Source organism: Patiria miniata, unplaced genomic scaffold, assembly GCF_015706575.1.
Source record: "Patiria miniata isolate m_02_andy unplaced genomic scaffold, ASM1570657v1 HiC_scaffold_19, whole genome shotgun sequence".
Classification (NCBI taxonomy): Eukaryota; Metazoa; Echinodermata; class Asteroidea; order Valvatida; family Asterinidae; genus Patiria; species Patiria miniata.
The window spans coordinates 9,659,197-9,682,302 of record NW_024037057.1 but is presented as its reverse complement, the minus strand read 5'-3'; the positions used below and the strand labels follow the sequence as shown (position 1 = coordinate 9,682,302).

Sequence of the window (23,106 nt, the reverse complement as noted above, 5' to 3'; positions counted from 1 at the left end):
TTTCAGGACAATTTTTATTACCACCATAAAATAGTCAAGAAAATGATACACATGGATTATTTGGTTTATACAGAGATTAACAAATCATTACTTCACATTTAAAAAATTTTTTGACACAAACCAAATGGATACACGGGTTAATTTAAATATCTGAATATTCATTACAGGTGGAATACATCCAGGATTCTGATTGGCTGAAGCTTCCTTGTTTTTGTCAAGGATCTTTTCAGTCTTTGCTTGTTTTGTTTTTGAAGCAATCCTCTTAGCTGACGGACTGACTTCAGAGATGTTACTTGACTTGTTCCTTTTGTCTTGTTTATCCGTCTTTTGTCTCCTAGACAAATATGACTTCCACTTTGGTTGCATACGCACACACAAAAATGAAAAAATCCAATAGCAAGCGGAAACAAAAGAGCAAAAAAATGTACATGATGAATGATATGTTTTAAAACATTCAGGACATTTTATTATTTTCACATAAGATGCACTTTGTTCTATTTTTAATAAACCTTAACTAACCAAACTCCACAAATATTAAGGACCAGGTTTTGCAATAGTTTGACTGATTCAGTATTGTAGTACCAAGCTATGATTATATCATTTAGGGCTTGATATTCAAAGGTTGGTTAAACAAATCCTACAATCAAGAACACCCCTTTCATCACAATGGACTCACCTGGTTCATGGCCCTCAGTTGCATAGAGTTGCTGCTGCTGTTGAAGGATTGGTCAAAGGAAGTGGAAGCGCCCAGCAGCGGGGGTGTGGGCGGGGTCTGAGGGGAAGGGGCGTGATGGTTTGAGTTGAAGTTGGGGTTGCGTGTTGGTTGTTGTTGTTGTTGTTGTTGGTTGGGTGTGATGACACTCAGGATGGTGGAGGGAACGTAGCCGTACTGGCCTGAGGAGTTGCGGACTTTCCACCACTTGCGATTATCCTCCAAGAGCTGCAAAAATATCATCAAGAATTGACCGTCATTTCTTTGTAACTAGCTTCTTAATAATGTTTAACCCTAACTCCCTAGCATCTGTTACTAGGAAGTGGACCAAGTCCATCAAAATCCATCAATCACTTTGCTTCCAATACAAAACTGTACACGAAATAATGGAATCCACCACTGACGCACTGGTTGACATTTATGGACTTGCTGAACATGGCTTTTATCACAATAGCAGTACAGGAAGCTAGGCAAAATCAATCGGATACCCCTAGCACTACTTTAGGCCTCCAGGCCCAAGTCCATCATACTCCATCTATATTTAGTCACGCCAGGCCTTCTGGACAAGTCTCACAAAATCCACCAAAACGGGGCATGCATTTTGATGGAGTTGGGGTGGTTAGGGTTAAAGGTGACTTTTGGATGCTAAGAATCAAATTTATTACACACTTATGAAAGAATTCACATTCAGATGGCATTACTGGAAAAAAAAGAGATTTTTTTTTGTAACACAAGAGTTATAGAATTCCCCCATTTAACATGAACCATTAGAAACAGAAAACTTAGAATATATGTTGCATTGAATTTTTATTTTACATATTTTCAATCTTTGAAACCTTTTGTGAATATCTCAGAAGAGTGGAGAAATAAAATAAAAATAAAAAAAATCGGAAATAAACTGGATGCTCATATTTTCTTTTCAGGAATTTTTGTTAGTGTGAAAAATAAAAAACAAAATTTACATTATAATAAATATAAAATAATTTCTTTGACTTGTTCCATACCTCAAGTTTTTCGCCAGACATGATGGTCAGCTCTTTGACGTTGCGAGCTACGAAGTCAAAGAGTGGCTTGACGTAACCTTTGACCCCAGGAGGGAGGGGAACATTGGCTGGAGGTTTGGCGGAGACCAGGGGCGGGTTGTCTTGAATCCTAACAAGGCAAAAAGAACACATAACTATTGAAGACAACAACTTGGATTTAAGAGAGGAGATCAAGGTTCATTTTAAGCTAGAAACGAAGTTGGATTCAATATTTCTCAAAATGTGGCAAGACAAGTCTGAGTACATTTTTGGCATTTTTGGTATTTTTGCCATCGAACATTAACCCAAAGTTGTTTTTTTTTATCAATAAAAAATGGCAGCAAAGGTTCCTATCACCCTAAACTAACAATATTTATCTTTGTTTTTTACTTTTTCTTTCTTTTCTTGAAATCATCGATAACAACGCATCTCTCCCCTGGCTGCAATATCTGTTTGGAATGCATTCAGCTGCTTCAAAAAATTTTAAAAAGCAGGCAGGAAAATTAAATTCTACTTTGAATTGGTCAAAGTTTGAAGCTGGGATGGTTTGCACAGTAGGGGGGACGAACATGTGTTCACAGGAACGAGTGCCCATCTCTCTTTCGAAAGCAATTGGGCCAGACTCGAGTCCATGAAATGCTGCTGTGGGGGGATCACCACAATCCACAGCGAGTCTGTTACCTTCCCAGCATTGATAATGCTGGTACCCATTTAACACCTGGGTTGAGAGGAGTAATTGAGGTAAAGCGCCTTACTCAAGGGCACAACACGCATGGCCACGGCGGGGTTCGAACCCACAATCTCTTGACAGTAGTGAAGCTGTCTCCTTACCTTGAGGTGCTTGGACGCAGCTGGTCTGACACACTGCTACTGTTGCTGTTACGTTTGTTGCCATTGTAAGCGCCCTCGGAGTAATCTGAACCCTGAACATCAAGGAATAAACAAAACCAATCCAAATGTCATCTTTCTATCTTATCCTCCGAAGTAATTACTAAAAAAAATGCTCACTTTTTGGAAGGATTAGCAACTGTCCAGTGACAAAGAAACAGAACAAGGTAAAACACATTAATCTGAAGTTGACGTTCATATTAAGGTAAAACACACTAATCTGAAGTTGACGTTCATATCTGGGTTATTCTACAAATTTAGGGTCCGAAGTCTGACATTTTTCCTGTCCCTGTTACCTCTGACCTGTATAATTTGTCATTCAAGTATCATGAAGAATGACTTCAAACAATTGGTTGGGTAGGTAGTTTGCTATTCATAATCACTCTTGGAGGACGACTGCATTAAGGAGTGCATCAGAATGATAAAATCATAGACATTAGTATAACAGGGACAGGAAAAAAATTAATAGAATGACACATCGAACAATGCACAAAACTCTTAAATGAGAGAGGAACCAAGAGGTTACTTACACTTGGGACACGGTCCCTGAGTTCTCCGCGGGCGACGGCAGCAGCACTGGCAGCCACAGCAGCGTTCACCTCCAGCCTAGGATTGTCAGGCAGAGCAGGTGGTGTCCAGCCATCATGGAAGTAGGGTGTATAGCGGGGAACCGGTCGCTCCTTGGGCCACTCCGTACTGCGGTATGTACAACATGACATTTCGTTACCCAAGATTAGAGCGGCACATAATAATCGTGACACCCTGTCCCAAACTACAGCACTTTTGGAAAGAATGTTGCAACCCGACGCTGCTTTTCTTCATATATCATCTCACTGAAGGTCTTTCATTGCATAAATGATGATAAGACATGAATCCGGGACTGAGAAACATTTCCAATTTTGTTAGGAAATACTTTAAAAAAATTCTTGACTCTCCATTTACTTTGTACACAACCACTGAAGTGGTGTCAGGTTGCAACATTCTTTCCGCACTTTTAGCCACAAAACTTAGAAACAAATCTGACATTTTTTTAAATGACACCTGAATTTTGACACTCTGTTTGTGTCAGTTGAATGCTATTTTTACAGGTGACGTAAGTGGCTACATGTATATGAGATTACTGTTCATTTAGTACGCATTCTTAAGACCATCTAAGATTCCTGGCACAAACCATCTGAATCAAAACAAAGACGAAACTCATCTTATTCCCTGACAGGTAACACCTTTTCTCAGAGACGATGAGAAGCAATTAATAACAAAGTTCAACTTACGAGGGCACAGACCAGGCGCGACCCAATGACTTCCACAGGTCAGCTTCACGGGAGGTCAAGCAGTTATTCAAGAGGTCGACACTTTGAGGGGTCAGGAGAGGAGAGACGATGTTGGCTGCCAAGTCGGTTCCTGCACAGCTCTTGATGATCAGCTCCAAGGGGACCATGAGGAAGTGGATCAACTCGGGAGCGTTGGGGTCATGGATGTGGTTCTTGAGTCTTGCCTGTGTAGATAAGGAGAACCAGGCAATTAAGAAAAACGAGGAAACTCCACAGCACTCAAGACTTTGTATAGTGTTTTTCAATTTGTAATAGCATTCTTGAGAAGTAAAAAAAAAAAACGAGGAAATCAGCGGATCAGAGGAAAAGTTGCGTGCCTGGAGAACTGGTCCTTCCATGTCAATTCAACATGATTTTTCACCCGACCCTCACAGATTAAAATATTTGGTGTAATGATTGGCCTACATAAAAAAAAAACCAGAACTGAATTTTGTTTGTAATTTGACTTGTTAGTTTTCAGATACAGGTCAACAAATTTGTGACTGAATAATTGTTCATTACGTAAGAAAAATTTTACAAACTGAGGTAGAATTTCTACAAAACAATGCATGTGAATCAACTGCTGTGTTGACATTCATAAAGAAAACTTACCAACAATCTGAAGCAGAATTTGAACAAAATAATGTGCATCAGCTATCACACTGATAAAGGACACTTACCAGCAAGTTGAAGCAGAATTTGAACTTTTTGAAGCACTCGATATATTCGGATTCTGGCGGGGGTCGAGATCGAGCCAGCAGCAGGCCGTCACCTGGTTCTCTCTTCTTGCTCTTGCGTGCTTTACGACGACGGCCGAGCTCTGTGTAAGCCTCAGCTGCCTTCTGCAGTAGCCCAATGAAGGCCTCAATCTCATCAAAACAGTGGTTCAGAATTTCCTGAAATGAAGAAAGAGGAAATAAAAAGAATTACTTAAGATGAGGACAGTATGAAGTTAAATAATGAAAGGTTTGCGGAAACACCATGTGCGAATAATTTCTCAACTAAGAGAATGATTCTGAAAAGAACCAGAGGTATAAACTCGACGTTCCGGTCAGTATGCTCTGACCGTCTTCAGGAGAGAGTGAGAGTGTCGGAGCATACTGACCGGAACGTCAATGTACCTCTGGTTCTTTTCAGAACCATTCTCTTAGTTGGCCCAATCACTTCGAAAGAGAGATGGGCACTCCGTTCCTGTGAACACAGGTTCACCCCCTCCCCATCAAAACAGAGACATGACCAGCAACTCACCACGTCTCTCTCAGTCCTGAGTGCAATCAGCTCCAGTGGCTCATCGCTCTCTGAGTTACGCGTCGGCATGGACTTGGGATACTGGAACCCACGGTTCACATTACTTCCGCTTGCTGGAATTAAAAAAAAAAAAAATGAATAACAGGGTTATATGAAAGAAGTCTGTATAGTACAGCCATAGAGCATTAGGCCAAAAAAAAAAGGCTCCGGTTTCTGGTTTGCGCGCGCGTCGCCGAAGCCATGTGCGTCGGCAAAATGAAAAAGTTTTTTTTCAATGAAAGATGATGTCTCAAAACCGCCAAACTCACTGGTTTGACAGGAATCCTGCTGCTGCACAATTTTAAAGTGTGTTAGATTGGGTTATGGTCGAGAATAAGCTTTATGTGGCCTCTCTAGACTCCCATATATTTGCATTAAGTTTAGTCGGGCACCATTTGCAGTCATCAGCTGACATTTGAAGCAAAAAAATCAGGTAAAAAAAAAAAAAGCCGTGTCGCCGCACCACTTTTTGGGCAAGCTCCATACCAGAAACTGGAGACTTTTTTTTTTTGGCCTAACAAGAAATTTTCAAAATTTTCAAAATGGCAGCCATTGCAAATTATTCTATGATATTTTTTCAAAGGACAAATCTGCGATGGCCCTATAGCCAAATATCTTTCCAATGGCATACTCTGACTGTGTGCCAAATTTCATGCTTTTATCATCAAATGAACAATTCCATCATATTGTGCACCGATCTGCTTGACTAGTAGGCTGCAGCAACCCCACATTTTTCCATACACAATGGAAAGTTCAATTGTTGATATTTTGTATTGTGATAGGTACTCTGTGGTCTGCGAAGCATAAACTGCAGCGTTGACAATAAAGATGGCAGCTCAATACGCTCGAGTTGCCCCACTTTTAATGCTAGGTTCACATATTCACAGATTAGTTATGAATACAACAAGAATAAACCAAGAATTGAAATTGGTTCCCGAATCACCCCGACAATTTTGAGCATATTCAAATTTGTTGGGGCGCTTCCCGATCTTTAAGGATCTTTCACCGAACTAACAGAATCATCCCGAGGCAGCCAAGAACCATCCCCGATTTACACAAAAATTGCCATTCATGGTAATTCGGCTTAAAAATCGGGAATGTGTGAACCTAGCATAAATCTGCACCGATGGGAATGAAATCACGTACATCAAAACAATAAGATGTTTTAAGAAATTTCATGAATTTATACCCTAACTAACTCTGACTTACTGTGAATGATTAGCCATTACTGTTTACAGTCGACTCTCGTTAATACAAACTTTATTAACCCTCCTGCTATTTAACCAGTCAAAGACAGTCAAAATGTCCACTATCCATTTCCCCTGCTGTACTTTTAACACAAGCTAGTCACCAGCAGATCACATGTCAAGCAAGCACTGTGACTAGTCAAACTCAGTCAACAGACCATGAACTGACAAAGCAGGCAAGTTGTGGGCACACCTGGCTCATCAATTACCCACAGTCAAAGCATAGCTGTATCACGTTACATAAACAGCCCCAGCCAGTCAATCTTGCTTTATGTAGGCTGGGAATTCCTAACTGCTGAAAACAGTCACTTGATTGATTTTGACTGAAAGGACAACTTGGCACGAAATGTATGTTTGCATTGGAGGGTTAATACAAACTCTGGTTACAGTGTACATGTATAGTGAAAAAAAACTGTGCATTTTTGTGCACAATACATGGGACCAAACTCCTTTTAATATAACAAACATTTTGACTGGGTCCGGCTGAGTTTGTATTAAGGAGGGTCGATTGTATCAGGCACTGACATTTGGTAAGTACAGAAAATAGTCGCTTAGAAAAACTGGGTTACCAGCCAAAAAGTAATACATTGTCATTTGCTTGGCACTGGTTCTCGGTTCATTCTTGCTCAGCGCAAGATTTTTTGGGGGAAAAATCTGTTTGAAGTTTGGTACTCACCCTGAGCCATGGCTGCAGCTGCTGCAAACGCAGCCACCTTGTCACGGACGTTGCCTTCAGAGGGAGGCAGAGGGGCAGGCTCATCAGGAGGAGGAGGGATGTACATCTGACGATCCTGATAGTTGGCATTTCTGTAGTCAGACCGGACCTCCGGCCTGGGGGAGGGAGACACATCAAGGGGGAGACATTACTGCATTAATAATAACAGGCATTTATACAGCGCTTTCAACAAGGTATCAAAGTGCTTTAGGGCAAATCCATGGTTAGGCCAAAAAAAAAAATGTTCGGTCTCTGGTCAGACCAAAGTTCCGGAGTTGACGCGGCCACGCGGCTTTTTTTTTTTTTTTCCTTTTTTTTTTTTTCTTCAAGCTTGGATTGTACGGACAAGGTGGGTACTATTTTGCTTTTTTGGTGTCCTCATGCACATTGGTGTCCTCCATAATTTGCCTTGGTGCTTTCAATCATTTGCCTTGGTGCAATTTCCAATTCCTTGGTGCTCTTTGGTAAAAAAAAATTGAGTAGGTGCGGAAATAGAGGGCGCTGTTGGAGCTACCGCGGAACATTTTGGGAAAAAAAAAAAGATCGACGCGCATGACTAAAATCGATGCGCGCGCTGACCAGAGACCGACTAATTTTTTTTTTGGCCTTACTCACGTTACATTTATGATGTACTTTTGAGTTTCCTTTGGCTGTAATTACCTTACTGAAAAGGTTTAATAACTGTTATCCCCATGGTAGATAGAGTAGACCTAGACCTACCTAAGCACCAAAGATGACATCCAGAAAAATGTGTTATGTATGATAAACAAGACACACAAAACACTCACGTTACGAAAATGTAACGTGAGTAACCGTGGAATTGCCATTAACAATTATTAACTCTTTTCAACAGGCAAATACTATTGAAACTTTCTCAACTCCCTGGGGAGCATACACGGCCGGTAGGCAGCCATTTCGTCACTCTTGGCCTTAATCCACTTTCACAGTCACCAACTCTGCCATAACAGGCACCCATTTACTCCTGGGTGGAGAGATGGGCCGTAAAGCCGGAGGTCCTGTGTGTTGTGTAATGCACGTTAAGGAACCCATTAACACTTCTTGCTAAGTGGAAAGGGTTTGCCCCGGTGTACGTGAGCTATATACACCCCGAGGACAGACAGACAAATGGGGAACAACAGATTCTTTGTTGTCCTCGAGAGTTCATCTTTTGTTGAAATCGGTCCTCGGTTGTGCGTTTGTGTGCTTAGTCTATGGGAGAGTATTATATTACAGGGACAAAGGAAAAGACAAAGCATTGTCCTTGAGAGTATAGTAAAACACGACTGTGTGTTTCTGGCAGTGGCTGCAATATGCGCCGCAGCACCTTGTAAACCCTTATAAGGTGCTACATAAGGGGTGTCATATTTTCTCATAAACTTCATTTACCTGTCTTTAAAAATAGACATACTACCAGCCCCTTGGGTACCTAATTGTTTGTCATGTTGGTAGATACATGTGCTATATAAGACTCCGGTACTATTACCAGGTCCATGTACAACGTATAGCAGAAATTATAATAATTGAACGCAGATTTCCTTACAGGTTTCATAATTCAATCAAGTACAAAGTTCAATTGAATTGATGAACAGAATTAGAACTGCATGAAGAAAAAAACTCGCCAGATGACCGGGAAAAACTCCAAGCCCTCTGCAAATCATTCATGCCCTGAAACTAGAGATTATTCATTAAACTGTCCCTTCATCTGATCTACTGTATCCATTCATTTCTCAGTTTCAACGATGAAACCTAACCTACATTGGCACCAGGACAGCACAAGAAACGTAAACATTTGTGTAAACTGAAGCCATCACGCTTGTATGCACAGGTCTTATCATATGACTATTGGTTAATCTTTTACACAATGCAGATGCGGATGAACGATGCACATAAGCTGTTTGCGTGGGAACGGTTGTATTTATTTGCTCCAAATTCAATAAGTGCGTATTGAGTTTGCTCAGTGGCCATGCAAAAAACTAGTCATGTTTATCATCAGTTAATTATCCAAATATAATAAAAGCTGACATTTTTCATTTCCTTAACAACTTCACAGATTATGTAGGACAAAAAAGGTCTGCTACACTGTATTGTGAACGAATAAGTGATCTTAGGTTTTTATTGTGAACGAATAAGAGATCTTAGGTTTTCAGAGAGACTTCATATTTATAGTTTTTAATTAAATCTTGACATGTTTGTTAATGGAAGTCTTACAAAAGAGTGACTTGCGTTTAATGAGAAAGTCTTAACATGAGTTTAACGTAGTCAGAGAATAGTCAATGAGAATTTAAAATTCATTTTTAATGTTCCAGATAAATTACCTTGTTGTTCTCTTTCGTCTTCCGTGGGTGTAGTCAATGTTCTTCTGAAGCTCCTTGGCAATGACCTCAGCCTGAATATATGAATAAATGAATAAATGATAAATTAATAAATGAATAAATGAATAGCAAATTGAATGCAAATACATGGATAAAAAAAAATCTGTTCATGAATAATTTACCAATGATTCAATTAATACATATTGGAAGTACGATACAATTTACCAAAAAGTTCACCTCACAAATTTGAGAAGACTTTCAGATGATTTTCTGTTCGCAAAATATGTAAAGATCTTTCCCCGTGCTGTTTACTAGTTTCACCTCCAAAAATTGATTCGCTTTTTCAATTTTCCTAGCAATATAAAAGTCATTCGTTTTTAATAAAACATCGAACGGAAAAAAGTACCGACGTTTTAGTTATTGAACTGTTTCTTCACAACATTCCAATTATTATCCAATCAAAATGGAAAACCTTTTTCAGAGGGTACCAGACACCCAAAATAGGAACGAAGTAGTGTTTTCGTTAAAACAAAATATACAAATTGAAAATTTGTTAGGAGACAAAATAAATCAATTTTTTTTAACAGCATGAGGTACGCATTTACTTGCAATTCACAACTTCTGCTGAATCCATCATTACAGTTTGCCTATTGTGATGAGCCAACATACATATATTATCTGAACTTGCACCTTTTTACTATTATTTTAGACAAAGAGAGACTACCAAGTCAGTTAGTAAAGAGTCAAGTTTTTGTCGCTAGAGGCGGTTTTCTTACCGGAACCTGATCACACTGGAAGACATAGCTCTGTGGGTGCTTCTCTCCGCTGAACTTGATCTGAATAATCAGCAGACTGTCGTAGTTACTCTGATGCAGCTCGGCAGACACCAGACTGATATCATTCATAGAAAACACCTCCAACTCTCCCTGAAGAACAGAAAAAACACAAATCAGCAAATCTGCTTAGCACAAAAAACTCTGGCTTATAAAAGCTAAGCAAACAATAGCTGAATGCTAATCACAAGCAATATCCATCACAATGAGTTTTGACTGGTAAGCTGCTTTTATTTTACTTAGCCAGACTGTTTTGTGCTAAGCAAAGTTTTGTGCTTAGTGCTGGCTTATAAAAGCTAAGCAAACAATAGCTGAATGCTAATCACAAGCAATATCCATCACAATGAGTTTTGACTGGTAAGCTGCTTTTATTTTACTTAGCCAGACTGTTTTGTGCTAAGCAAAGTTTTGTGCTTAGTGCTGGCTTATAAAAGCTAAGCAAACAATAGCTGAATGCTAATCACAAGCAATATCCATCACAATGAGTTTTGGCTGGTAAGCTGCTTTTATTTTACTTAGCCAGACTGTTTTGTGCTAAGCAAAGTTTTGTGCTTAGTGCTGGCTTATAAAAGCTAAGCAAACAATAGCTGAATGCTAATCACAAGCAATATCCATCACAATGAGTTTTGGCTGGTAAGCTGCTTTTATTTTACTTAGCCAGACTGTTTTGTGCTAAGCAAATTTTTGTGCTTAGCAGATGTTGCGGTCTAGTACCCCAGCTTCTACTCACTCTTGTTGTAGCATCGATGAATTTAATATCCCTGTCTGCGATAGTGAGCACCACGAACTGAGACCAGATCTGTCCCTTGGCATCCAGCTTCTGCACCTTACGGATCACGTCCTCCACAGTCATCAATCCTTCCTTACGATCCATGGTGACTGTGCACAAATGCTGGGTTAGGAACAAGAAGGAAAGGAGAGTTAAAATAATCATTATCAACACCACCATCTTCTTCTTTTGTCGTACGTCCTTAGACCTGCAGCTCTGTCGAGGCGAGCCAGGCCTGTGTGTGATCGTCCAAGTAAATCAGGCCGCATTCACCGTGCGGCGGCTGGTGTTTTGGGCAGGTGGTGATGACAATGATGTGGTCTACTGTGGTCTACATGTACGGTCAAATAATGACTTATGAAGTTCGGCGTGTAGCACTTTCAAAATCTAGGATATTAAGCCCAATTCATAAGCTTTCTTTTAGTACAAGAATCATTCAAATCACCCATGTATTTTTCAAGTCGTGGAATTTTACACACAACCACCGCTTTAAAGTTCTGTCTACGGATCACAAAAAAAGGTGTGCATTCTTTCAGCAAAACGGAAATAATTCACACACCCCCCTATATGATTGTTTTCATTTTGCTGAAAGAAAACTCTGTATAAGGGCAAAAGAATAAAATGCTTCAGTTGGCACCAGATTTTGGATTGCATACCTCAATAGGGAAACGCCCCTGCTGCACGTAGACATCTGTCTGTGGATTGATTTCAACTTCCACCGGGGGTGGGGCTGCCGTTCTCTGGGGTTCTCTCTGCCCCTCCCTGCTCCCCTCCCTATGTGGCTCCCTGTGTGGGTCCCTGTGTGTCTCCCTCTGTGGCTCACCCCTCCCCTCCATGGACTTGCCCACCATAGGGTTTCTGTAGATGGGTCGGCTGGGTTCTCTTTGCATGGGTCTATTGGGGTCGATCTGTGAGTGTCTGTGGGCAGCTAATCGGGGGTCGTCGCGTGGGTCGCCATAACCTGAGCTGTATTGGCCTGCGAAAAAAAACCCACATTTTTAGCAGCTCTACAAGTACTCATGTCTCTCCGTTGGTTGGTTGGTTGGTTAGTAGCAAACCTCACCAAATGCCTTTAGGCCCTCGCAACAACAGTCTCCACTGACCAGAGCTACCAATTTATTGTAGTCGTGGGAAACTTGGGTCACGAGGCCACTCATTTCGCATTGGGGCTATCACTGTACTACACACAAATTGGGTGTTCCACATGCTATAAAACGTTCCATGCACCACTGACGTTCAACAATATAATGGGAATCCTTTTCAATTGACAGTCACAACCACGTGAGTTGTTTAAATGCATTACAAGAACAGACTTTTACATCATGTACATGACTTATAGGCTACAGCAGGTCTACAGTTCGGCCGCATCTTCCGAGATCATTGCAAGCTTGTTTATTTTTTTGGAGCATTTGTGAAGCAATATCTTCTTCTTAAGCTCCTTGAAAGTAGGCTGTGGTGTTGGCCATAAGACGTGGGGATGCTTACAGCATTCAGTATCGTTTCGGTTTGCGGTAACACCATGTGGTAATAACTACTACTTAGAAGATATTTAGTTCTGAAAAGTACTTGTCCTGCTTATTATCAACTTTCGCTAAGTAGTTTTTGTTCTGATAAGAAGTCTCCTGACGATGACTAGAGCAGGCTAGTCGAAACGTTGAGACCAAAGACAAGTTCTTTTAGAACTTAAAGCAGGACTGTTCTTACTAGAACAAAAACTACTTAGCGAAAGTTGATAATAAGCAGGACAAGTTCTTTTCAGAACTAAATATCTACTGAGCAGTAGTTATTACCACATGGTGTTACCACAAACTGAAACGATACTGATACTCCACCATGCAAAGCCTCAAATCTTATATTACAGCATTTATTTTAGCATAAACTTACCATTAGATCGACCAGGGCCGTTGGAGTTTCTGTAGATGGACTGGCTGGGCCCGTAACCATTACTCATACTGGATCTATCCATACCATTTACGCCACTAGAAAAGACAAATAACAGAGAAGAATCAATAAAAGTATCTTAAGCCATTCTTAGAGACATTCAAAATGAGCAAAGCACTCAGGAATATTAACTGAACGCACTCAATATCTGGGCCGATGTAGTGTGAAACCTGGGCTCTATGATGTCACCCATTGGTTGTATCGCGTATGAGCGAAGATAATTTTAGGAAACTGACAGGCCACGTGTGAGGGTTAGAATCTTTTCAAGATAAAAGAGACAAGATTTCATAGGAGTTCAAGTTTCATATGACACCGTAATTCCAACCGTCATCTCAATCAAATAATTAAACTTCAAATTCCCTCAGGATTTTTTTTTTTTTATTCAGAGGGCGAGACCCCACCTGCTTCTCAACCAATTTCAGCAACCTTGTAACAACACAGATTTGATGTCAATGCAAGTCACAATCACGCTATTGTTGGACAAAATGGGGCCAAATTCCTTCACACAATGGAAGAGGTGATGGGCCTAGCCCGGCTGAAATACAAGTGTAGAAAGAAGTGAATGCCTGAACAGGCACATAACTAACACAGTGGCAAGGTCATCAAATGAATTCATACAAACTCTTTATCGGGAACTGGTTTTATATGCTTAGAGGCCAATGATATTGCAGATTTGGCTATTTCTTTTTGTCACCCTTTCAAATTGGTGTCTTTTCCCAAAAGTGTGTACGTGGTTTCAGATGATCTTTGATAAGTCGATCCTTCTGAACTACAGTGACAATTACTATACCTCATGCATATTCATGAACGAGAGCCGAATTCTCACTGGTCCAATCACCATCACATGCCAGATGCTATTTTTGCTGTTTACCAAGCGCGCACCAGTATTCATGCACAGGGTAAATACGCATGCAATGTTCCCCGGAGGAACGTTCCCATCGTTCCGACTTTTGAGACATTCCCTTAAATAAAGGCTTATCTAATGGAATTTGCGGTATGAAATCAAAACGGCTTCGCTTGATTTTATATTACTTTGGAGGGACCCTCAGCTAGAAAATGGAGCACTGCTTATCTCAATGGAATGTGTGGCATGAAAATATAATGGCATTGCTTGCTGTTCTGTAGCAATATGGCAATCTTTCACTTTGTCAGCAAACCACATTTGTTTGCTTACCCCTTGAGTGATTTACTAGGAACCTTCCTCACTCTTGCAAAATCCAACACCACATGGTAAACTTTACACCCAAACTGTTGGACTCTGAATATGGTGGTGTGCCTGACCCATGTAAAGCATAATCAGTTTACTAGTGAGGTACTCACTCAAACAGATTCTAACAAAACATGCAGTTGAATTCTGAAGGGTTGGGGTGGTTAGGGTTAACATTATTGTTAACATTATGACCGGGCTTCAGTCAGTAAGTTTAAGTGAAACGTGTTGCTGGTAAAATCAGGAATTCTGTGAGAATTACTCACTTGTAGGCAGCACCATTAGGACTGAAGGGTTGTTCTCGGTAGTGGTCTCGACTTGCCCCAACTGGGATCGGCATGTTGACCACACCAGACCCAAAACGGAGGACGCTCTGTCGTTCCTGATCCACTCAAGCTAAACGATTACTGGTATGTGATTGCTCCTAATCTGCAAAACAAAACAGGGAATGATTTCAAATTATTGATTTTATTTATTCATTTGTTATTAGCAACCAGTGTTTCCCCTGCATATTCAAACGTGAGGTGACCACCTCGCTCAATTTTTGCCAATATCACCACCTCGCTGTGAAGATTGGCAAAAAAGGAAATATCAATTGAAACATTTTCATTTTGTGTAATATATGAGCATTTTCCTTTACCTCCATGTATCAAGAACTCACAATTTCGATGTGTTTTTGGAAGCATCGCACATTTTTGTGAGCGCTGCATTCTTTTCAGTTTGCAGACTGCATACATTTCGTTTCAATCATCAACTTGAATTGTTACCACCTCGCTCAGTTCATTAGCCAGGGGAAACACTGTTAGCAACCACAAACACTAAAAAAAATGGTTGGATTAAAACACAATAATTTAAGATTAACTCTGGCTGGCAATTTCAACAAGGCCAGCACAGCAGTCAAAATAAATCAAGTGACTGTTTTTAAATGTTGAGAGTGCTCCCTGCCTTCATAAAGCAGGATTGAATGGCTGTGATTGTTATGAAACCTGATACACATTGTACACTGTAGCTATGCTCTGACTACAGGTAGGAGATTGATAAGCCAGCTGTGCCTACCAGTCACCTGCTTTTGTGCGTTGGTGGAATTTGACTGTCACTGCGCCAACAAGAAATATGATCTGACTGTTGGTGACTAGTCTGTGTGAAAGGCATGGCAAGGGTACAGCACTGAATTTTTGACTGTCTGTGACTGATCAAACAAAAGGTTAATTAAAACACTTAATTATTAATTAGTGTATGTGTAAACACATGAACATTTCTGGACAAACGATGCCACATGGGTCGTACCGGTAGGTAGAATTTGGGGCAAATTTCGGGCAAATTTCAAATGACTTTAAGCAAAGAAACTTGCTTCAAACAGAAAATATTTGCCAGCTTGCCACTTGATTGATACAAGTGACTGATACTTGTTATTCTTGCTGGAAAAAACAAAATTTGCTTTGCATTTGTTTGTTTAGCAGCTTTGTCCAATTTTTCAGGAGCTTTTGTTGATTTTTTTTTTTAATTTCTCCTATGATGATTGTTATACAAAATATTCAACTATCTTGAGTGGAAATCTTGTGGGGGAAAACAACACGAAGAGGGCAGCCAAAGCGGTCCCTAAAAGCATCAAGGTCAGTTAAAGTTTGTTTGGAGTCTGTATGTATTTCACTTTCAGTTTATTGTTCTTTAGTTCCCACGCTATTACAAAACTGTTTAACAGGTTAACTCAACTTGAATATTTTTCCACCAACAATGTTCAATCTCAATTGGGTTTGTTGCCCCATGAAGAAACATACTCTCTCATTAGATCAGTTTGTAAAAGTACAAGTTTCCTTTAAAAAATGTTTTAAAAAAACCCAGGAACCGGCTTCATACAATTTGTTTCAATTGACTTTTCTAAGCGTGTAGGGCAATGTCAAAAGCAAAGTCTACTAGCCCCAAGCCATTTTTTGAACGATTCATCTGCTTGCTATGGATGAACGGACAGTCAGTCCCTGGACTCGAAAGAAAGAGCGGTTTCTTTTGATGTGTCCGGTGGTTACCGTTCAAGCAACTATTGTACAAGGATACCTTTGGGCTTCCACAATGATAATAAAGTACCCAGGTATTCCTGCATTTTGGTTCAAGCACTTTTAGTGTACTTGTTCTACATAACCCCCGAGGACTGACACACAAAGGGAGAACAACAGATCCTTTCAGTCCTCGGGAGTTGGGTCTTTTGTTCAAAACGGTCCTCTGTAGTAGGTTTGTGTGCTTAGTCTATGGGAGAGTGTAACATATTACAGGAACAAAGGAAAACACAAAGCATTGTCCTCGGGAGTATAGTTAAACAAGAGTGAGTGCACATGTATGTACACATTAACACGCTAACCAGTGCGTGAACCAGAACAAGTACTCTATTCACGGCAAATACAGAAGTGGATTGTTTGCATTCGCTGCCATCCAATTTAAGCAAAATGTGCTGGAAACCAGTCACCACCAATTAACATCATATGGCGTTTTCACTGGTAACTTGCCAAGTGAGACATGTCATTTTTGGGTGGTTTTACAAATAAAAACCAGGCTACACCGTAAAGCTACATGTATCAGCTCACTGTACACACTTTTATCTAGCTGTATTGATGCCCCAATGTGGTATTATCGTACTACCTTTATAAACAATCTAAACAGCAATTTCCACGATTCAAATTTTGGGGTGTTTTTTTTTTAACCCTTTAGAACCTACATGTAGCTCACCTAAAGCTACAAAATACTACCAGTAGTAAACTGTAAAGTATGCAATACTTCAGCATATAAGTGGGCACAGCACTCATAGTATTTTTCAGTTTTTGGGTACTGCATCCACTATTTCTGTAGTACTGAAGACGTGTGATGGGAAATAATGTTGCAACCTGACGCTGTTATTTCCCTCATATATCATCTCAATGAAAGTCAGTCATTGCAAAAATGATGATAAGACATGAATCTTGGACTGAGAAATATTTCCAATTTTGTTAGGAAATACTTAAACAATCTCCATAGACTTTGTGCACGACTGCCGAAGTACCGGCAGCGTCAGGTTGCAACATGCTTTCCGTGTGATGAACTGGAAGAACTCAAGCTCAACATTTAGGCCTAGCAGGTGGCTGTGCAGATTTATTTAGGGTTTGGTTACTTAAAGGGAATGTACAACATTGGCTTTTGCTGCAATGTTCAGAAATAAATGGATTGGAGGATTAGTACATGTATGTATGTTATATAAAATATTGTTAAACTGACTTGTTTCATGTTTTGGGCTTGTAGATGCTGGAAAAACCAAAAAAATCTATCATGTGCTTGTAGTCTGGTTCCCTGACCCCACTTACGATGAAACAAAGCAATTTGTAGACTTTGGGGAATTGTAAGGTCAGAGAATCAGTCTGGCAGGCTTGTACCTCTTCACACGTGTGTAATCAATTGCAAAGAAAATGCGGAATAACTAAATATGAAAAATTAAGAACAGTTTTTGAAGAAAAAAAACAGTTTTCTCCAGACCAGCGTTGGAAAAATACAGTTTTTCTTTAAAATGTCAGCCCACCAGAAGCCACGATTTTAAAGGATTCTTTAGACTGTCAGTCCCTAACAATTTAGTAAGGAATTTCGTGATAATTTGATCATATCGTTTTTTGATGTTTGCAAATGTTGCATTTTCCCTTTAAGTTACATGTATGTGTGTTAGTAATTGTCATGAATTTACAGTGTAACATTAGAATGAAAGTCAATCATCTATTGATAATTGTATTGCCATCTTGCTACCAGTAAATGTACATATGAACTTTACAAGAAATTTTTCAAAACTAAATGTACAGTGGTACATATGTAATTTAACCAGCACTTTTAAATACGCTACCGGCTTCCCCCCCCCCCCCCCCCCATATTGCAGGATTGATTACTACCAGCATTTTTATACTACAATTCCATAAATGTTATGTACACATGTTAACTATCAGACACAAAATTACAGAAATACCAAGGTCTATGGACGTGCATGTGCAAGTCAATACAAATTCACGTCCAACACATACATGTATATGCATAACTGGTCTGTCCTTTGATTTTATCCGATTTTTTAGATTTTTGAAATCAATTTGAATATCTCTGAAGAACTTATTTTCAGCAATTGGCTATGATTAAGAATGCATTGTTGTTCTTGTCTGTAAATATGTGTACATGTTGGTGCAAAAATAAATTACATGACGCCAGTTCTACAAGTGAGATCCTAGCCCTAACAATTCCATCACAATGTCCATCTGGGTCAAGCATACATGTCCAAAAAACATGTCAAGAGTTCAAGTGCTGCGGCATTTATCACTTTTTGACAACGCAAACAGAATAAACCTGTCACGCCTACGAGAAGAGGAAATTCTGGTCGGACATCAGACATTACTCACCATTTACAATATTTGCCTGACCAAATTTTCTGCTGCAATTGCATTCTAAGTGCTCAAGAAAGCTCACAACTGATTGTGATGGGTTACAATTTTGAAATGTTTGGGTCTAATTTTATCTTCTACTAAGGCTGTCCATTTTCGGATAATTTAGTATTTGATTATTTGAAACTGCCCTTGACCGAATATTCAAATATTTGAAACTCTCTGATCAAGTTTTACACAAACCAACTACATCTATGGGACCTGCCGTGCCAGTCAAAAGTTGTACGTTAAAATGTGTGTGTGGCGAGCACAATTATGGGTCGCTGGATTGTTTTTGCAGTATTTTATAACTTTCAGGTGCTTTAGCATGCTAAAAAGGATAGGAACAATGAAAGTTCTGCCGTTTACCAAAAACGTTACCACCGACATAAAAAAGAGGCATCTGACATAAAAGCACCCTTGGAACATAACTATCAAAATAACAGTCATGAGTGCCTGCATAATTGTGTGTTTCTCCCTCCCCCACCCCCACCCCCACCCCCACCTCACAATATTCGAACCAGCAAAAACTATTCGAATATTCAGTTGATGATTGAATATTCAAATATTTGGTATATATTCATGACAGCCCTATCCTCTACACACGCTGGGGAGTTTGACTGAGTGATTAGAGTTTTCAGATTCATTATCAAAGGGTTGGGGGTTCGAATCCATGCAGCTGCTGGCCATATGTTTTGTCCATGGGCAAGCCACTTTACCCCTACTTGCCTCTCTTCACCTGTTTCATCAAAGAGTATAAGCGGGTACCGGCCTTTAAGACAACCCAACCACAGCCATTAAACTCAGCTTTTCTCAACTAGACTAGCTGACATGTTATTAAGTTTTGTGAAACTAATCCCAGATCCACATGCGATGAAATACAAAAAGTCATATTCTTTAATTAGCCTTACCTTAATTGAACTCTGTGCTGATGTCATTTTACAAAATGTACATGATTCTTACAACCAAAGTGGGTTTTTTTAAAGTTCTGTCGCCGTGAGAAAAATTCAGAAGAAAACTTGTGGAATGTTCAAAACTCACCTTGGAAACTACAGGAAGCCACTTGTGTACATGTATACCTTGATCATAATCCAAGATTCACGGTGAATTCCCTCCAATTTCAATACATCATTACTAATCCACGATATCCAACAATTCCAAGGCTGAGGTCACGCAAAATAACCGTCCTTTTCACCTGACGAAAACTTGGCAGATTATTCACGCTCGGCAGATCAGATATATTCCTATGAATCCAAGTGTGGTGACATCCAAAAGTGCAGAGCAAAGATCCAATACCTCCAACTTTATCATAAAACCGAAGTTGGACTGTAGCTTCAGAAGGTAGCTTCAGAACCAAAGTTGTCACAAAGAAACTGCCAGACACTTGCACTCCTAAAAATCATGTACATGAAGTATTCACAATTTAGCCAAGTTCACAAGTTACAAGTTGGTTGTTGCACACATCCGGACGTGATCCACCCAATCACGACAACCCAGAAGTTCGCTTTGAGTAGCCTGTTGTCGTGCATGCCACACACCATGCACACACACCATGCACGGTACAACTGGGTGTTCGTGTACCAACGGAGTGTCAAATCCAAATTCCAGAGTTTTTCCATACAAACTTCTCCACACCCACCGCACTATACATGTCAATGCACAGTGACCGCGCAGTGATGCAATGAGAAGCTATGAACAGTCGCTGAACCATGACCGGTGAACCATGGCCGTAACAAAACCCAACGCCCAAAAAAAACTGTGATAAATTTCTGCGTGTGAGAGTGCAGAGTACACACTGTACTGACATGCCCTCTGTACTGATCTGCTACCAATGGCTTTTATTAAACTTGAGAACAAATCTCGGGTGCTGGGTATCATGTATGGGATCAGATATCGATACCAGCTGAAAATCGATACTGTAGGCCTATTATCAATTATACGAGTCAGCAATCAATTGATGCAACTGACCGGTAGTGTATCAGAATGAATGTAATGCTCTGCATATTGCAAGCGTCTACATGTTACATGTGTGATCATCATCATGAACATGCTAAAAAAATAACTTTGTTTTAAAAAAAATACCTCTTCCATCACTCTCATTAACAAAATGTTAACCAATAACCTTTTTTTTAAAAAGGGTCTCGTATTCTTGCCAGTCTTCATAAATGAAACCAAACATTTGCCCAATAGTTCACACACTGAGGTTATCAAGAATCGTGGGAACGTATACATTGCGCCGAAATGTACTGGTATCCGTACTGCAGTATAAAGTTCATATATATACCTACATGTACCTGCAACAGGCTGCATCTACACTGTACATTGTGAACAGCAACCCTGTTCACAGTATCTCAATGCCACGGAGCTATAAAAAGGACCCAATTGGTACAAGGCCCTCAGACGTTGCCGACATTTGACAAAACGTGGCTTTGAATTGGCCAGCCACAGTTCGCAAAGTTATTATGTATGCTTCGCCAGTCTCTTATTCATACATATTTTACCGCGAACTTTTTCCCGGGAAACCAGGAAACGGTGTGATAAAAAGGAGAGAAGATGGCAGTGTATACATGTAGCCTACTAAAGAAATACTAGGACTGTGTATATGTACATTTCATGTACTTGCCCCAAATGTTAATGAGTTACAGTCAGTTGCTTTCATCAGCATCAGTATTACACGTTGGGAAACACAGTCCATATGATAAAACCATAGAACAAGGAACATAATAGTTATATTTACAATTCATAAGACAGTTAACCCATTCCTATTGGTCGAGACCCCGTCACGTTTGTGGTTTCAAACGGTTGATAAAACACTTTCCGGTAACACATGAAATTTGGACTCCTACGAAATCTGGTCCCTTTTACCCTTTTATTGGTTGAACGTTCACAATCTTCACTTGGGCATGCGCAATACTACCGGTACCAATGAGTCCGTATTTCGAGAGTCGTAAATTCACACTTTAGGCCTACAGCGGCACCACTGCTTTCTGTGCCACATCGCTCTATATGTGCCACGTGCGCGCCAATAGGGAGATGTTTACAACTAGGTGCGAGAGGCAGTTAGAGGGGTGTTTAAAAAACAGTGTGTGGAGTGTGGGAGTGTGTGGCCTAGTGGTTAGGGTTCGTGACTCATGATCAGAGGGTCCGGGGTTCGAATCCAGCCGCTGGTCATATATTGTGTCCTTGGGCAAGGCACTTCACCCCCACTTGCCTCTCTCCACCCAGGAGTATTAATGGGTACCAGCATTAGCTGGGGAGTAACCTGCGATGAACTAGCATCCCATCTGGGGGAGTAGAAATATTCTCAGTCGTTTCATGCCAAGGAAATCGGAGATAAACGCCGGCCTGATGAGCCACATTGGCTCGGGACAGACTTTACTTTTTTTACTACTTAAAAAACATTAGATAAAACTGTTGAACAAAATTGTTGGAAATTTATAATTGTTGACTTGTTTTGACTTTTGGACCCAAAGGTACACGTATTTAGGAATGGGAATACATGTGCTTGGCCAGTAAGCCAAGTATTTGTTTAAAATCAGCTTGGGACTTGGTCGCCAATAATGTCCTTCGCCTTTGGCTCGGGCCATTATCAGTGTCCAGACCCCAAGACTTGTTAAAAACCGGTCAAACACATATTTATTCCCTTAAACGCAATTCAGTTAACACAAAAATTAAATGTACATTACTGTACAGTAATGCCAACACGGATGGAAAAGTGAAGGAAAAGATTGCGTTTCTCCCCCTTGGACAAACCAACACTAAGACAAGTCGGAACAATACACAAACATAAAGTGAAATATACACGTCCCACAAACATAACTAGAATTGTAGCTGGCCAGACTCAACCAAGTTGACTAAAGTAAACAGGTTTATTATAACCGCTTTCAGTGTTCGCTCTGTTGGTTTGCTATCATGCAATGACGTCGGCAAAGCTTTTCACCTAAATTCCTAACATGCCACCGCCTTTTGTCGATCCCCTTGAATTTGAGCAATAAAAGCACGAAATGACTTTCAGGTAGAAATGACAACAGAGTTTTTAAAAGCGGCAGAAATAATTTGAATTTCTTGGGATAAACAAATACAATCAAAGAATTTGTCAATGTCAAAATATCAATAAAGATTAAAGAGGGCTGAATGATTATAACATCAACCATAAAGGTTTAGTTGGGAATGGCAAAAACTAGAAGGGCGGCTTAGAAAGTCTTGAAAAGAAAAGAAAAGAACGCCAGAAGTAAATGGATTAACATTTCTGCTGAAGAATGCTTTGAATGTTAAGAATCTAAGGTATTTCAGTTGGAGGGCTCCAAGTAGTGGAAGTCATTGGCTCTGTGCGTCAACTAGAGAGGGCGCTTTTTGCTAGCCCAGTGGACGGGGCACACTGCATGCGCGTACTGGTTCACGCGCATACACCACGAAGTACACACTACTTATTTTACTCCGACTGTTATCTG

At 40.1% G+C, this 23,106-nt stretch overlaps 1 protein-coding gene across 4 annotated transcripts in view; it reads right to left on the bottom strand.

Moving 5' to 3' along the window:
* LOC119725703 (epidermal growth factor receptor kinase substrate 8-like protein 2) overlaps window positions 1-23,106 on the bottom strand; it is a 56,567-nt gene that overhangs the window by 7,731 nt on the left and 25,730 nt on the right. For 3 of the 4 annotated variants that reach the window (XM_038197233.1, XM_038197235.1, XM_038197236.1), the window contains exons 3-16: window positions 14,510-14,672; window positions 12,980-13,074; window positions 11,752-12,071; window positions 11,057-11,218; window positions 10,270-10,419; window positions 9,497-9,567; window positions 7,143-7,297; window positions 5,181-5,293; window positions 4,613-4,828; window positions 3,894-4,117; window positions 3,153-3,318; window positions 2,566-2,657; window positions 1,717-1,864; window positions 677-940 (exon numbers count right to left, since the gene is read on the bottom strand). In XM_038197233.1, coding sequence (XP_038053161.1) covers window positions 677-940; window positions 1,717-1,864; window positions 2,566-2,657; window positions 3,153-3,318; window positions 3,894-4,117; window positions 4,613-4,828; window positions 5,181-5,293; window positions 7,143-7,297; window positions 9,497-9,567; window positions 10,270-10,419; window positions 11,057-11,218; window positions 11,752-12,071; window positions 12,980-13,074; window positions 14,510-14,583 — 2,250 coding nt within the window. In that variant the 5' untranslated portion in view covers window positions 14,584-14,672. Of the gene's footprint in view, window positions 1-676; window positions 941-1,716; window positions 1,865-2,565; window positions 2,658-3,152; window positions 3,319-3,893; window positions 4,118-4,612; window positions 4,829-5,180; window positions 5,294-7,142; window positions 7,298-9,496; window positions 9,568-10,269; window positions 10,420-11,056; window positions 11,219-11,751; window positions 12,072-12,979; window positions 13,075-14,509; window positions 14,673-19,696; window positions 20,011-23,106 lie in introns of those variants that run through there. The other variant, XM_038197234.1, reaches the window with a different exon arrangement.